The following is an 18,001-nucleotide window of genomic DNA, read 5'->3' as shown; positions in this document are numbered from 1 at the left end:
CCATTGCCTGAAATGCGATTACGTTCTAATGACATTCGGGCTTGCGCTTTTCAGTAGCCTTGCGCGTTGATTTATTCTTAAAGCAGCAGAGTTCACTAGTATTTGTGTTTGCTCATAGCAGCGTACTGCAAGACGGGCATCTAAATGGCCCATGGGGAAATGCAATTTGCAGCTTTAGACATAGCCAGTGGTACTAAATTTTAATAGAGTTGTCTTGGCCTCTAAGCCATTTTATGAAAGCGCTTAACTATGGCTCTTATGTATAAATAAATTTTCATCTTCTAGTATTAGTTGTTGTTTCGTCATCTTGCTTTTCTTTCTGTATTTAGATGATTGTGTTTGTAATTGTGTACTCATTATATTTACATTTCTCTTCTCGATTCTCTTTCTCTTTTACAGGTTAGTATCTATCGAGCATTTACAACAGACAGCGCTCAGCTATGGGTAAGAGATTTAAAAGAAAATGCAAGCTATGACACAAAATTTGCATCCATTAATAATGAGCAATAATACTTGAAATTTTATTAAAAAATTTTTGTTCACTTGCGCTACCAAACACATGCGTATACTTAATTTATTTATTCAAGATTATTTTTATTTAATTTTCCTAATTCGGTGGTGCAAAAGTTGCGCTTGTGCCAAAAATCTTCAAAACAAAACCGGATGCATTAAGATTTATCAAATCAGCAGCGAAAGCAGCAACAACAATAATCAGTTTAATGTTTGCTCTCATTTGCAAAATAAATAAACAAACAAAGAAGCAAGCACATATTGTTGCTACGTGTATACGAACTTTAACTTGATTGCTCGCGACTTGCTTAAATATTCATTAAACGAATTTAATTTTGACTTGAGTCTAGCTAAAATTCTGATGAGATCTAGGCATTTTTTTATTATTTTTTTTGGCAGCCTATGCAGCCTCGTAATTGGCACATGAACGAGTTGTCTGCGAAAAAGAGCAAAAATTACAAGCGTCAAGTTGAGTTTGGCTTTAGTTCAAGTAGTAGCTGGTGTGCTACGATACTCTACTCTTGTTTTTTTTCTCCTTTTACTATATATAGTGGGAATATTTTTTCATTTTTTTTTTTTTTCTGTGTAATAGTTGTAAATTGAAACTGACAATGAGCGTAACAACAGATTTTATTTTTAATTTCAAGAGCATTTATCATAACAATTGTGTACGCATTTGGCACAAACAATTGATCAATTAGCGTAAGTTGTAAAACTGTTTTTTCTTGCCCAGCAAAATCTGCGTACAAACAGCGTATAAAGTTCAAAAAACCGTGTTTTAAATTGCTTACTTTGTTTTATGTGCCATTTGTTTTACGTGTGCATGTGCCGACCGAGTGGGCGAATGTGTGTGAGTGAAATACACACTGACCATTTAAAGTAAATAAAAGAAACAAGGCACTAAAAAATATATTTTGCCATGAAGAAATTGCAGTGCAAAGCACAATAGCAGCTCCCAAAAGCCCGAAATTCGCAAACACAGAACACTGATTCTCGATTCGGACTGGACACATGCCACTTGCAACTGGCAATGTTTGCTATGGAAATTGCTGTTGCATTCCGTTGGATGCCATTGAAAAAGTCATTGCTCGCTCGACTTGAGCGTACCAACACTTATTATAAGTATAGAAGGTACTTGAAAAACCAACAGAAAGAGCGAGACGTAGGGGAAATATCATTTTGCATGTGCAATGAATTATAATGTAGAATACTTCAATTTGTATTGTGGCATGTGGATATCTGATTCTTACTCACAGGAATCACTCGCATATTTACATATTTACATCTGTATGCTGTATGCTGCACAATGTACGACAATTTTAAATGTAGCTCAAAATCCATGCTATATAACAGAAAAGAGAAACATGAACACGTTCGAGTTACTACACTATGGGACTCACTCTGTAACTTACACATACATTCGCTTCTCATTCCCAAACTGTTTTCATGCACCCTTGGAGCAGGGGGCGTGCTTATATCTAGGAGTGCAACAGAAAATATCTACACATAACAGACAAATTTAAAATTACCTATGTATGTGTTTTCGCGGTCGCCGATTACGAATCTGAGGTAACTTTTCTCTTTTCATTTAAAAAGTTAATCATTATTATTTTCAATTAAAAGTGCTGGGTTTTTGCTGTCCGCCATTTTAAAGAGCACGAATAAGAATTTCATTTCTGATGTTCGTACCTTAAAATGCAAATTTAAATCTTGACGTGATGGAAATGTTTTTACCGGATTTCTGACAAGGTTCACGCTTGGCACGAAAAATTTATTCCACTATATCCCATGTAATTCGAAAGACTCATTCAGACCAAAATATTTGTGATAAGAGCTCCCTCACATATTATTAAATATAACCCGTTGCTTATTGAATATTTTAATAGTTTTAAAATTGAGCTTCAGCCTTCCACCGTAGATAGTATGGGAGACGTGGCAGACCGCATAATATATATAATCTTGATCAGCAGCAGCCGATATAGCCATGTCCATCTGTCCATCTGGATGTATGAGCAACAGAATCGCAGTAACTATAACAGCTAGAACAAGCAAATGTAACTTCCATGGTTAAATTTAAACGTAGCAAACATTGTAATACAGTTTAACTAGCGAACCGCAATGAGCCCCAATCCATTTCATCTAACGGTAAGCGGTACCACAGCATCAACGCTCTTCGGCTTGAATATTGAAAATCTGCCATAATGGAAAAACTCTTAATTATCCTTTTTCAATTTATCAATAGAGGGAGAAATCCATGCTTACACAAATTTTATTTATTGCCACGTCGTTATGTGCAGCTGCTGAGTTTACTTTGCCTAACCTCATAAAGAGCACAATATAAACATAATTTAAACTAAGTTTACGCTTTTTGTGCCGGGGACGTTGGCAAACTTAAGCAAACTTTTTTATAGCACACTTCAAGACGTAAGGCCAATTAAAATGCCAAGACGGCATAGCCTCTGACTTTCTAGCTGACTTTGTTGTGTGCGCCCTAACGTACAGTTTTTCAATCAACATTATAGCACTCCCACACACACACACACACACACAAACAAGCATCAGCAAAGCACATGCGTGCTAATTTATTTAACAAGCAATTGGCACGTAAAGGGTTAATTGTTGGCCCAGTCAGCAGAAGTCGCACATTTTCGTACTTTGTTCAATCTGTTACTATCGATTTTGCATGAATGCCTAACGACCTTAAGCTCAACTGTAAATCCATATTCATATGCTGGATTTGCCTCTCAGCCTCTTTTTAGGCTCTTCTTTGCTTAACACTTTACTTTAACGCCTTTGCTTCGTACGGGCTTGCACGTTTGCTTGTTTGCCTTTTGGTTACGGCCATTGCTGCGGGCACCGAGCTGCCCACATTTCTCATTAAAATTTTCGCATGCTCTATCCAAGAAAAATGCGTCCACATTCTATAAAGACACATTCATCCAAGTCAAGGGCACAGTCAGCCCCTCATCTGTATATTGGGCATTGCAAAATATTACTCATACGCACCATTGACGCTGCAGAAATGCTGCGGGCTGTGTATATTCAAAAAAAAAATATACAAAAAGCTAGTACATATGCGCATATACTTTTGTCTCCTTAGCCTGGCCACTCTTAGCTGGAGCTCGAATACCCAACAAAACAATTTCAAACAATTAAAGCAGACGGCAACAATAAATTTTGTTAGCTAGTAGTTGCTGCTGTGAATAAAAGTGCATATTGACTTTTAATTTGTCTGCCTGACAGGTAAACTGATTGTGTAGTTGCCCTTGTGTGTTCGGCTCCAGCCGTAACTTTATTGCTCGCTGCTTTTTACGGTTTGCTAATGTTATTACGATAAAGCAGTCAATGCTAGTTGAGCTAGTTTAGCAATTCCCCTAAGGCATATTAATGAAATAAATAGATAACCACTTAGAGAATTGAGCTTAATAATTTGCACAATTTTATATATTTACTCGCTTTACTAGAAAATTAGCATAACGTATTATAACTCAAAAGCTTGCTTGCTACTCGATTTTCAAATTGATGAAAGCAATAATGTCAGCTCAGAGCTCGGTGCACTTTAAATAAATATTTTCAATTAGGTCCAATTGATTCTTTATTGGGTCTTGACCCAGTATTGCTAATGGTAACTTCTCGGTTTTATAAAAAAAATAAAAAAAAAAACTATCCCAATGGCCAGTAAGCGATAGAACTCGCATAAGTCCAAGACAAGTTAGAAAAATGCTTTTGAAAATAAAAGTATGAAGCAATAGCGCCCTTAACGCCCTTAGCACTTATTCCCTTGGCCGCATTTCAGCTTACTGCGCTCGCTTTGGCTTACCTGTGCTCGTTGTACAAACACGTAATCGAATAATCCAATTTGCTTGTGAAAAATTGAAACTTTTTGTCGTAGGGCTTCAGTTGACGACACTCTGTCTCACTCACACCAGCCCTGGTAGTGGCTAATTGCTTGAGTGTACGAGTGTTTGTATGTCTCACGATTTCATACTGCATGGATATTGTTTGTAAAATTATGTAATTGACATTTGGTATTCGAGTATGCTAGATTGAACAGAGAACAAACTATGTAATAAGAAAATCACTACAGCACTACATTCAATTATGTATAAAGACAGCACTTAAAACTTTGCTACAGTGGCACAATTAAATAATCGTTTTGGGTTGTGCCTTGCAACTCGTTCAGCTTGGACCGCCTGCTGCCATGGCCTATAGTGCAATGATGCCACCTGCTGTTAGTTTCGCACGGCTTTGTGCTAGAACCAGCATGTGTGTGTGTGTGTGTCAGGTCAACAGCAGGCCTTGTGCTGTGCTCATCCTTAAACATACTTTTATTATATTGCTTGGTATTGCATGTTTTACTTTCGTTGGCATTGACAGCTTCTATGCTGCGCTTGGGGCAGCACTCGAAAAACTTTTAAAAAATTCTAATCCTTATGCTCATTGCAACATTAAGTTCGCCTAAGTGCGAGAGAAGCACACTAAGCCAGCTGCAGTTCTTTTCCAGCTGCTACTGCCAAAGACAAATAGACAGCGTCAAACTGAGGCTTACCCCAGTGCGTGCGCCGGAAGCCATTGCGGGTTAAGCACGCACACATTGGCAAGGCACTATTGCCACCACCAGTAATGCGGTAAGGGGCAACGGCAGGAAGTGCCACTGACAGTCGGAGACGGGCTGAGAAGACCTGCGTGAGGTAACAAAGGGCGCGCGCGGTGTGCCTCGCGACACTTTATGACAGACTTGTGGGCCTGTTGCAAAGCCAAAATGAAAGAAAGAGATACCTGGCTCGAGCTGCTGTTTGCCCGCCAAAGGGTTTGGGGTTGGGGGTTATAGCCTGTCAGGAATTAGGAATGCATTGTCTGTGTGCTTAGTTCAGTGCAGTTCATTTCTATGTTGCGCTCAGTTCTTTGGTTCTTCAACTCAGTGCAGCTCAGTACATGCATCAACTCTTTTGAAGGGCTTCCCGACTGACAAATGTTGGCTCAACCCCTGCAAATGTCTTGCAGCAAAAACGGCACAAATTAGCGCGTTTTGTGTTTCTTTTCGTATTTTTATTTCAGACTTTTTGTTTTGCGCGCAACTGGCAAACTGAATTCAGTTTGGTTTCCAGTGTGCAACTGGCAACAGTGACGGGATATTGCACCATTGTGTTACAGCTTGCAGCTCATAAAGTCATATGCCGCTTTTCGTTCGCGGGTGTGTGTGTGTGTTGTACTTGAACAAAGTTTGCTGCGCAAATTGAGTTTGTTTCGCAAGTAATTTGTTTCCATGGGTGTCGTGACAACAAGACTTCAACAAATATGAACTACTTGGAATCTATGCTGTGGTAAACAATTACTTAAAATCTAAAGACTGCAGCCGATATGTTTGCAAATATTATGCAGAGAGCAATTCATTTTGTAACCTTATTTTATTCATAAGTTTCATAATATTTGTTGTGCATTAAGTACATATTTTCTTATTCTCGGTCGCTTTTGTAATTTTAATATTTCTCCGGTCTCGCACTATGGACGCTCTCGACCTCAAAATACAGTGTATTTTCATCTTAACGCACACACATACAATTAACGGTCAAGAATATTTTGTACAAATATTTTACGAGCGCGCAAATGGCCGCTGGGGCTATTTTTAAAAAATGTTGCCTATGTTTGTGCGCATCAGTTAAATCAGTTTTTGTTTGCTTTTGAAAATAAATATTTGCCTACATCACTTCTCAGCGCACACAATTTTCATTGCTCGCTTTTTGGCTACGTTTCCATTCGATGTCGACGCTTTGCCAATAGGGCAATCGCTTGTTCACTCAAATGATGCGGAAAAATCACATTAATGGCAGCCGCGTGCCCACTTTTTTGGATGTCCCAAGCGACCCTAGACGCTTTTTCGCCATTGGGCCAATTAAAGTTTAATATGTGAACTGCAACGCCAAGTCGTTAAGTTGCAACGTGGGGACGCCATCTTTAATTTATGCTTTGTGCCTACACGTATGCAGGCAGCAACTATTGCACACGCAAACAGACAAATACATAGAAAGAGTGAGCGAGACAACCGCAATAGGCAACGTACTATGGGGTAATCGACTCCAGAAAATTGGCTGATACTAATTGCTTAAAACTAGATTTTTATGCTTATATATTAGCAATTGATTAATCTGCTTTGTTGAGATAACAGCTGTGTTAAATATGTCGATATCGATCAAATTAAATTTGATTTTGTTTATGCAGTTTATTTTAACTTTGCTGTTTTTTATTGAATCTTCTCTTAAATTGAAACTAACAATAAGTTTACAAATCTTATAACTAAAGAGTATCTAACAGTTCTTTTGGACTGTTTTAGGATTGCACGTTCCTAGGCTCTATCGCTGGTTGGTAGGTCGATTCGACGAAGACGGAAGCGGCCTTGTTAGTTATACATGAGGAGCTTTTGTTTTCTCGTTATAAAATTGATTAATTTAAATATAATCTCACACTATTTATATAGAGAAACAGTTTAAATAAACGTATTTATTGTATTTAAAAACGTGCTTTAAATTTATTAAATATTTTATGAAAGTAATTTTTAATATATTTAAGACACACAAATTTGAATATGCAAATATTGGGAATGCTCAAAAGATAATAAATTAATGCCACAAAATATGGTCTGATTTCCCATAGTGCGACGCTAACACGCACACACATTCGTGCTCATTTTGCATGTGTCTGTATGTATGTGTGCTTTGTGTAATTTATGTAGGTCTCGCGCCAAAAAGGAGGCTACGAATTACAAACTCTCATAATTTGCGGCCTGCTCACATTAACGAAGAGGGGAAGAAGGCAAATGTCACCGTGTTGGTGTCACTTTGCGCGACAATTTTTGCTCTGTGTGAGTGTTTTATATGCATTCCTAGAAACATGCCGATATAATTTCCATCTATGTGATTTTCTGTGTAAGAAAATATGTTTTATGTTTATTCAAATCGAGACTTTAACATTGTTGAAATACAAGACTGAGATTTTCAACGCTTTGAGTTTTGTTTTGTAAACAATATTTAATTAATTTATTTTCGGTTAAAATTGACGGTAACTTTTAAGAACTACCTGAGCCATGAATGTTTGATATATGTATATTCCATAAACTACTTTCGTATTGAAATTTGTAGAGGTTCGCTCTGATATTTTTTGCTGCTGATGTTCGCATAATGCCGTCCAAAACTTTATGTGTATGTTTGAGAATACTTCACATACATTCATAGTTGTTGTTGATTTGGTCTTTTGCACATGTTTGTTGGTAGTTTTTCTTTATGCCAGTGACTGGCATGAAAAGCATTTTACACATGGCAGCGTTTTTTAATTTTACTGCGCAGCTTTTAGAAATGTGCAACACACAGACACACACACACACACACACACACACACACACACACACATGTACAACCACTCATTCAAATGCACTTACTAATTAGAAATAAAAACGCGCGCTGTACATTTGCTCATTATGCTGTTGCTTTTTCTGTTGTTGTTGGCCTTTTTATTTTTTCGTTTTCCTGGCATTTTCCCACACACTCATCACGGACTTACGCATGCTATGGAATTTCCTTAACGCTATATGGCGGCACTGCATTGGTCTCGAAATAGTAGACGCCCTCCCGCAGTCCCAACTGCTTCATTGATAGTCCAGCCAAATCACCGCCCATATGCAGATGCTTGCCCGTTGGCTGTGGACAGTATTTGTGGCGAGTTAGCTGTTGCCATTCCGCCGGCTGGCAACCTTTAGCCTCGAAGTCGGCACTGCCGGAACTGTCGGAGGCAGCTTGCAGGCTTTCCGCCAAGAGAGCAAAGGCACGCCAATGGCTGCACTCGTGCCAGAAGCAGCCCGGCTGCTTGCTGCCCCAGTTGGCATAGAAGTCCACATGGCCGAGGGGTCTATCGAAGCCATAGCTGCCAACGCTGGTGTGCAACACCTCCACATAGTCCGCATCGTCTTTTGTGAGTCGCTCTTTTTCCTGGGCGTAGCGAAAGAATGGTAGGGCCGGATCCAAGGCGCGTATAATGCTCACACGTCCAGTCTGCACGTGCTGGCCAGCAAGACCAGCCACATGCGCGCCCATGCTGAAGCCAATTAATTGTAAGTCTTCAAACCGCATGCCCGTCTCCTCGTGCAGAAAGTCCACAAACTTGGCCAACACCTGACCCACTGGCTTCACCCTATAGCTGGCAGTCACATAATCGGCAATGGCGCCACGTCCCCAGTCCAACGTAAAAACATTATAGTTGCCTCTGTCCAGACTCAAATACGCTGGCACCAGATAGCTATAGATGTTCGCCTGGCCATTGCCCAGCCATCCATGTATGATGATGCTGCCAAAAAAAAAAAACCATGCAAATCAAATTAAATTAAATCTATTCATATGAATTTTAAGGAAGCATACTAATAAATAACCACTAATCCCATTCCCATTCGAATGGATCCTGTTGAAACTGTTATAAAAGTTTATTAATGTATAATGAGTATGTACAAATAGAACTAGGAGCCTAACCCAAATCCTGTCCAAAAACGTTTTATCAAAGTGGTTCAATTTAAATCATTTTGGTTTCGATGTTGATCCATCTCATTATTTTATTTATTGCTGTATTATCAAATTTGACAATCTGAAACTAGACCAATCGAGTTCAACGAAATCCAACTTTGTTCGAAAGTTGAGAAATGCAATCAAATGAAAATCATTTAGGCAAAAAATTATTATTATTAAATTTCTTTAAAATTTCTTTAATATAGTTAAAAGCGATATTCTAAATTTTTCCTTTTTGCAAGTGTACAGTATTATATTTTAAAATTATTTTGACCATTTCGAATTCGAAAGTTCGACTTTGATTTAATTTTGGAAATATACGACACGAAACGGGTTTCACTTTGAGTAAAGTAAAAAAAATGGGGCCTTTTTAATTAGATTTACTCGTTCTTGAAATTAATTGTTTAGAGCCACGGCTTCAAGCCTTCAATAATATGAGATTTACTTACCGTGTTGGATGGAAAGGATTAAAGCGTGATTGTCGCAAGGAGACAGCATCATAGAGTCGAACTGTTTGTGTGGTCATCCCCACAGCAGCTTGCTGACCATTATATGCATTAAGGCCAAAAGCAGCGGTCAAAGTGTTACCCACAACCTGCTGTAAGCGGCGATTGATAGACTGCTGTTGGGCTGTCACGCCCTCGGCCTGAACTTGATTGAGGCTGTGCAGTTGGAAGTATGTCTGCTTCTCGGCATTGTAAAGTAAATTGTAGTCCTGCAGTCGCAATAGTTGCTCATCATTGGCAATGGGCTGTTGGCCATCAATGGGAGCGATGATACCGCTGCTGCTGCTGCTATAAAAGTTATGCCTTTCCAATATTGGCAACGTGCTGGGGCTCATTAAGCTGCTGTCGTTGGCTGATGGCATTGCATTTCGTGTGTCAGCCTTGTCATTGTTGGGCCCATTTCTATTAGACTGTGCCCTCATCATAGCACTTTCCACTTCATTTGTCACTTTTACTTGCACTGCGGGCCTCTGCTTTGCCAGCAGCAGCCGCAAGAACTTGTTCTCCTCCTCGCCGTCCTTCTCTGCCTCCTCCAACTTCTGCAACAAATTATTGTTGTCTGCATTGAGCTGTTGTTGCTCTTGCTCTTGCTGTGCACTATAATCAGCGTACTCGTACCAACGAATCTCTTCAAACTCATGATTCAAATCGTTCACTAGCACAGGTCTGCTGGCCATTGATTTGGGTTGCTGTAATTTTGCTGCAGTAAGCCACAAACAAACTGACAAATGAAAGTGCATTAGACAGGCACAAAGGAACTGGAGCAGTTTGCAAATTTTAAGCAATCACCTGACTCACAAATGCAAAGTAATCGTAACAACCACATTGTATGCTTAGAACGCGAGTATGAAAAGCTGAAAAGGAAATCCTCTGACTTGGTTCACATATTCCGGGCCTAAGCTAGTGTACGCAGCACCTTTACGGGGTAACGCAGATTAACTACTGACACTCAAGTCGACATTACTCTCTTGGGCCAAGCAGTACGCAAGCAAACAGAATACCAAAAATCCACTTGGCAGAGAAGTCGAGCTATTAATATTCAGCGTTTCACGCTTTTTACTTTAGTTACTGCTTAACAAGCAGAAATTGTTAAGCCACGAAAAAAAATACACACAACATATATACATAGTATAGTATAGAAAGAAGCATAAGACGCTTATGCGACTCATTAGCTGCTAATCTGTTGAGTCAATAAGTGCGCGTTTGATTTGTGGGTGAGCATAACAAGACAACAAAATTACTACAGCAATCAATGTGCTACTGACCAAGTTTTGCTGGGCTTCGATACTTAGCACTTGTCAATTGGGAAAGGTCAATGTACCGAATTTTCGGACAACTCGTTTAGCGTTGGAAAATTTAATTCACTGTTAAAGAGTATCTGGCACAAGAGTTTCTTGCTCAAATTTTAGCCATATAAGGCATTAACGCTTTATTGCTTATTTCATAATCTATTTAGACTTAAATGCCTCTCTGTCAATCTGAATTCATGTATGTTCTCTATTTATATTTGCAGGTAAGTTCCGAAAATACGTAAAACAGACGTGCTGCTGCGATGACAAGGTGCGAGGCAAATATTATTAATATGCCGCCATTTTAACGATATCCAACACGTGCATTTCCTGTGGCTAATTTAAGGATGACGCAGAGCGAGGAACCGAATCGAGCAAACAGCGGAACAATGTGCATTTTTTGTTATCGCTGATCTGCTGGCAAAAAACGTGACGATAGCAGAAAGCAAAAACAGTGTTAAGCGCCCTTAAGGTAACAAGCATAAAAAGAAACAAAATGTATATGGTGGGTGCACTTGAGGATTTTGCTGCAGAGATATCAAAAAGTGCTTATTGAATATGAATTTGTTTAGGCAGGGGCATTTTCATTTTTTTCGAATCCCACTCTCCACTCCGCGCCGCCCTGCTGATGATGGCTCCGCAGAATGTGATAGGCGGCAAGTTCAATGTACAATGTTTGTTTGCAATGTAGCTGTATTGTATTGCATTTGTTGAATTGCAATGCAACACTCTCAGACAGGATTTGCTGCGGCAAACAATTGTCGCAACACGGCGGGCTGCTTTGTCATCATAATCGATTAAAAGCGGCTGAAAACGGCCAACAGCAAAGAAGGACGAGGGGTGGGCCTAGAAAGGCTGAGCTGAAGCCGCTTTGTTTACTTGCTGCTTAAGCTCGTATAGCTGCAGGCTCAAATATGTCACTCAAGTGACTTTTATTACGATGCGGGTGACTTGCACATGGGCTGGGCAGATGCCGCACTGCTGCTTGAGTCCGCTCGACTATTTTCCCGCAACATACTTGAACCGGCCTGGTGTCAGCATTTAGAAGACAAGTGGTTCGTATGCAAGCGCTTACCTCTCTCTCTCTCTCTCTGCATGTATCTTTCGTTCCTGGGTATTCTATGCTTTTTACTTTGCCTTGGGTAAAACATTTCTCAAGCGCCTCTTCACTTTGCATCCTGTGACTTGAACAGGATGCGTTTACTGCGCCTATGCCTTAGTGCCATAGTTTAGCTGACTCAGGCTCAGATTCAGGCATGCTTTTGTTGCAAAACAATATAAACAAAAGCACGCCCCATCGAATTGGGCACATCAGCTAAACGGCTCCTTGAAATATTCTTATTGGCTGATAAGTAAGATACATTTATCGCTTACATCTTATACTTATTTTGCAAGATCCTATAAGTAGTTTTCATTCTTTATTTGGAACGCAAGCAAATACAAAAAAAATGTGACGACAAATGGTTACTAGCAAATATAAAATAAATAACTATTTGAAAAGCTTTTAATCTTCGCAAGGACAGACGCAAAGCAAGTAACCCAACCAATTTTCATCAAAGCCACGAACCGAACTTGACTGAAACTCGAATAGGGTTTGCGCACTCGATGTCTCATTTTCTTTTTAACAGTGCTCACTTTCCATGTTTTTAACATTAGTCAAGACACAAGCCGCAATGTCGAATCTAGCTTTTTTTGATAAATATTCGAATAAGTCGGCAGCATAAGCTCTAGATACAAATAGTATTTGTATTTGTTTCTCTTAAAAAACAAAACTCGCGAAACATGAATGTTCGTTTACCCAACTGCAGAAATTTCAGCATCTAGCAAGGGCAACTGCGCAACACTCACGTTTTTTAGCTAGGGCAAAGAACGCGCCAGCACTGGCGTTACGCTTGGCCACTCGATAGAAAAATCAATAGATTTTTGTATAAAGAAAAACAGTTAGCCAACACTTCACTTTAATTTTGTAAATAAACGGCGTGCCCATGTTCACCACAAAGTTATAATAAATTTCGCATTTATTTCGATTTTGACAAAAATCAATGTGGCATTAAAATTGATTAAAATGTTGGGGTTTTTTTTTGTAATTTGGTACTACTTTGTAACTCTTAGGTAGCTCGATATGCTTTTAAAATATGTTATGCTATAAACTATATCGCCCTCTTAAGTGCAAAGTAACATTATTAACAACTTTTGCATATACTTTAGAATCTCTGGCATCCAAGCCATGTGGGCCTTAATTTCCAAGTACCCCGCAGCAAGCATATTAAATTCAATTACGCTTCCCAGAGTAGAGTTAGTCGGGGATGAAACTCCCAGAAGAGGCAAAATTCGCAACGAGTTGGGCTTCCAATGGGCTGCCAAAATGGCGCCCACTGCTTGCACAGCCATCTAATTATAAATAAATAATTATTAACTCTGGCCCAGCAGCAGTTAAGTTTATGTTTAACCACTGTATCCATCGCGTAGCTTCCCCCTCCTGTCTGCCTGTTGTCACTCAATTTCCACAAGGAGCATATCCGGCATGCTGCCGCCAAGGAGTGAGCGCAATATCCTTGCGGCAGTCACTTCAGCCACAAGCAGCCACTTGTGCTGCAGTCAGCTAAACGTTCTCAGCATATGTCCCCGTCTCCCATACTTGTCTCTCATATGTGTGTGTGTATAGCTATGTGCGTGTATGTTATTTCTTCCTGTCTGATGCGACTACTTAGCCCATCAGCTCTCAGTCCTGCCGTCGTTTGCATAAAAATGAGCTGCTGCTAGCTAAAATGTCCTTGCACACACACACAAACATCCTTAAAGTTATGTGAGTAGCTTATTTACTTTGAAACTTGAGCTAGTTTAGTGCGTTGGTGTTTGTTTGTCACACCTTATTTTAATTAATTATTACTCGCTGCCAAGATCCAAGAACTATATACAACGTATTATGTCCCGTTGCACGGTTTCATTATTTCATTGCCGTCACTTTAAAACTCACTCCCACTTCCAAGTGGCCCACTCAACTGACTGCATTGCATTGCCACCTTTGTTCCTCCTCTGCCTGCTGCTGCGCTTTTTATGCACATTCAAGCACTTAATAAGCTTACAAAACCACCGACAATTTGCATTTGGCAACTAGCATTTTTACTGCACTTCCACATGCATTCGCTCTTAGGCCGCACAAGCACCTACATTTATTTGCGTCACTTGTGCCGACGTCTGCCATTCTTAAGAGATCTCATCCCGCTCAACATGTTGTGCGTGTGTGCTACGTTTCCTTGTTATTTTACTTTGACATTTTGCAAAAAATATAACAGGCGTTATCAGAAGTTGTACTGTTGCTTACTAAAAAGCATATAGGCCGCCCACTCAACGCCCAGCAGTGCGAGCGACTACAAGAGCTTCATTCCCCTTAGTAGATCGGGTTTGATTTCTATCTACTTCTCCTGCGTTTCAGTATGTCTCCCAGTTTGTTTGCCAAGTTTGTTGTGGCTTTCTAGCTAAAGTGTATATAAAATTTGGCTTAAGCTGCAACGAATGTAAAGTAAGTAATGTACCAAAGAGCATAAACTTTATGCATAACAACTCATTGCTGATACGAATTATATTAATTGTTTATTTTTCATATACATACAAATAGAGTACATTTTTAGAGGCATTCTCCATTATTATATTATACATAAGCTATTAGTTATTGTTTTAATAAATAAAAAAAAATAGTGTACTTCTAGGATTACAGAATAAAATACAGAATTATTTTTGTATTAAATTGAGGAACAAGATAAAAACGAAATTTGCATAGTACAAATTCTTTTCATATATTGTCCGAAAAAAGTAGCAAATAATTATGAGCTGCAGATTTTTAAAAGTCTTACTCACATATATTTTAGGCATAAAAAACTAATAGATTAAAATACAAAAATACAGCAAAATTTTCGAAAATTTTGGAACACCTTACTTAATATCAGAAAACACTATTTTCAAACTAATAATTTTTATGAAGAAGAAGTGATTAATTGTAAATGATTTGAAACACATATATAGTTAAATAGATTCTTTTACGTGTCCATTCATGGCTATCTATAAAGATACATTCATAAATTACACAAACAATTTTTGTACATAGTACATTGACTTTAGTTTTTAATTAGTAAATTTTGGATTGCATTATGCTTGAAACGACACAGGACTGATAATAATGAAAACCACTTTACAGTAATGCATATTAAATTGCATATTAATCTCGAACCAAACCTGTTACAACCCATCCAACTAGAGACGCGATGTACACCCACCAACCCACGCACACACACACAGTCACGGGTATCACTTAGAACAGGAACCACAAAATAGAGTGAGCACAAAACGGGGAAAGTTTGTTGAAACAATTATGTTACCTCGAGCACAATTAAGCGTAGTCAATTTGTTAAAAAACAGAACAAACGCTTAACCAATTTCGAAGTATTTAGCAATGGCACACAATCTCCACACACACTCTCGAATAAAAACATTGCATACATCCTTTGATCCAAGTGCTTAAGAGCAGGCAACAGATCGGAAACGGAACCCTTATTATAATCATCATCATCCTCATCCTCATCCATCCACATCATCATCAGCAGCATCACAGTCGTCTCAAATGCATACAGTACAGCAATAACAATAGGGAGGAAAGCCTTTGGACGAGTCTGAGGCATGCAACCCTAATTGTCCAAGCTGCATCGAGACTCATTTTTCAGCGGGCTGATAGAGCCAAAAACGTATGTACATCGTAATATATTTTTGTTGTTGCAAATCTTTGTCATCTTTTGTGTATTTTTTGGCAGTGTATGCGCATTGCGCTTCACCCTCACGCCCTTTAATACTCTGTGTCGTATATTTTTAAGGGTTGCACTCTACGTTGCGTTTGTATTTCTTACAGCGAAAAGCAATCTTTTATTTTGTGCCACTGCTGCAGTGGCAGCAGCAGCTAAAGCATCCCAGGTCGCTGGAAATGGAAATTTATACATCAAGGGCGGCCCGTCGCAGAGCCGGCATTTTGTAGTGGCAACATTTTGGCAACTGAAGCCGGACGTCCCACTCCCCTTAGCTAAAGTTGCGCCCATGGGCGCGGTCGCACCCCCTAAATATTGAACAGCGAGCAGATCAACAAGCAGAACTTGCAAGATGTTTATAAATTTTGTTGGAAGTTTGCTGGCATTCTGCAATTACATATTTCATTTAAAAAGCATTCTTTGTGTTGAAATGTGATTTCAAGCATTGTATCTGTTGCTAAAGCGTTTTATCAGTCATGTCTATGTATACTCGACAATTTTGCTTACTTCCCGACTTTCTCTGACACACACATTCTCTCTCTCTCTCTCTCTCTCTCTCTCTCTCTCTCTCTCTCTCTCTCTTTGACATTCTCTCCATGTTGTACATGTTTGCTCTCTCATTCTCTTTCTCTGCCTACGCCTCTACCTCTGCCTCTCTCTCTCTTTTGCTTGCTGTCTCTATCTGTGTGTCAAGCCTATCTGCTGATTTACAGCATCCTGCTTATCCATTATGGCACTGATATCAAATACACACTCATACGCATACACACAAATGCTCAGACTCAGACACACACACACACACACACGCGCGCAGAGAGCGAAAAGTCTGTTCTCCTATATGTAAGTGTACAGAGCTTGCTCGTCGCTTTTAGCATTTGAATTAAAAATGGAAAATTGATTTTTCCGGTCTCATATACATATATGTATGTACATATATAGGTTTGTTATGTGGGTGTGTGTGTGCGTGGGCCGGATTGCTTTTCAATATTCTCAAACTCTGGTTGGTGGTTAGTGACACTCAACAATGTTAATGCCCCGGCTCAGCAGTACGAAATGTTAAATTAAACAATACTGCTGTGACAGGACAATATCACTGGCAAGCGTTAGAAAGAGGTCCATTTGAATTTGAGCGGTATCCTTTTTGCAGTGGTGCCGCGATTTTAGTGTAAACACTTGATTCACTTGACAGAAATTTCATATTTTGGGTTCATTTTGGCAATTGTATTTAATTAAAATTATTCTGCGAAGCCGTGCTTAAACGGTCCGTTATTGCGCCGGTTCCGAAATTGCACGTACGAAAACCCAAAGTTGACTGAAAGGCAACCAAGGAAGCGAGCAAACGATTTCTCATTGCCGTCACCAGGCAGCAGTATCCGCATATTCGAGGGTTGCGCGCGCATTCCAATTGCAAAACTCTCCCCCAATCACGACGACAAGGGTGGTTGCCAGTTGGCTATCCAGAGCTAGGCATGCCTCGCTTACAGTCAGTCGGCCAGCAGGCCTGCTAGCCAGCTAAAACTGTAAGCTCTCTCTCTCTCTCTCTATCTATCTCTCTCTCTCTCACCCTCTCTTTCACACGCTAATTCTCTCTCACTTTTGTTCCACAGCAGTCCCGCTTTTGAATATGCTAAGCAGATTTCCCGTTCTGTATCTCTTGTATGCTTGTCGGGGGTGGCTTTCCAGTCGCTTCCAGGCTAGCGCACCCATCCCAATCCAAACCAACGAACCAACCACCCACCCATTCGCCTGCCTGCCAACTAGCTGCCCCTACAGCGGCTTTGCACTGGCTGCTCTATGATATATAGACATTTCCATTTCCAAGCGACATCGTCGTTGCCGTTGTCGTCCGCTATTCTAGTCGCTGGCGTGCTGAATTTATGCGTTTATATCGTTGAACGTGCACTTTGCGAGCTGTTGCAAGTGCCAGCGCCCACTCCCCTGGCGTCAGTTCCGCCCTTGCAACTCACCATTAAAATCAAAATGTAAAAACAATAAAGTTGTTCCATATGCTGCTAGCAGCATGGACATATCTGTGTGTAGCAAGGGGTTGCCTGCAACCACCCGCTCCTTGTATTAAATTCGTGGCATTTTACTCAATGAAATGATTGCTCCTTCCCCCCTTTTGTCATTTACAGTTTTGTACCTACATAACTTTTAGCGGCGCATTTTGCCATTGATGTTAATGCGCACTGTGGCAAATGCAATTGCGATTTTCTTTGCAACCGAGAAGAAGAGAAAGAGACTGTGTGTGCTCCAAATCCAAGCAATTTGTTTTGCAGGTGTTTCAAGTATTAAGCTGTCGTTGTTGTTGCTGTTGCTGCTGTTGCTGCTGCTGTTGTTAAGCGCAAAGGCTTTAG

At 39.8% G+C, this 18,001-nt stretch overlaps 1 protein-coding gene across 1 annotated transcript; it reads right to left on the bottom strand.

The window, feature by feature from the left end:
• Positions 1-7,988: 7,988 nt before the first annotated feature.
• LOC108601620 (phospholipase A1) lies at positions 7,989-9,984 on the bottom strand. Its single transcript, XM_033294231.1, has 2 exons — positions 9,506-9,984; positions 7,989-8,844 (listed from the first exon to the last, which is right to left on the bottom strand). The coding sequence occupies exons 1-2, from the start codon at positions 9,982-9,984 to the stop codon at positions 8,070-8,072; spliced, it is 1,254 nt and encodes a 417-aa protein (XP_033150122.1). The 3' UTR covers positions 7,989-8,069.
• Positions 9,985-18,001: the final 8,017 nt, after the last annotated feature.

This window comes from Drosophila busckii, chromosome 3R (genome assembly GCF_011750605.1).
Source record: "Drosophila busckii strain San Diego stock center, stock number 13000-0081.31 chromosome 3R, ASM1175060v1, whole genome shotgun sequence".
Lineage (NCBI taxonomy): Eukaryota > Metazoa > Arthropoda > Insecta > Diptera > Drosophilidae > Drosophila > Drosophila busckii.
Note: the sequence above shows the minus strand (reverse complement) of the source record. Positions and strands in the feature narration are given on the sequence as shown.

What these genes read in the sequence shown, in the direction of transcription:
- LOC108601620 (XM_033294231.1), bottom strand. Translation starts at nt 9,984, where the DNA reads ATGAGGGCACAGTCTAATAGAAATGGGCCCAACAATGACAAGGCTGAC. An exon ending in AATCCTTTCCATCCAACACG is followed by an intron (nt 8,845 to 9,505) that starts GTAAGTAAATCT and finishes TTTTTTTGGCAG; the next exon opens with CATCATCATACATGGATGGC.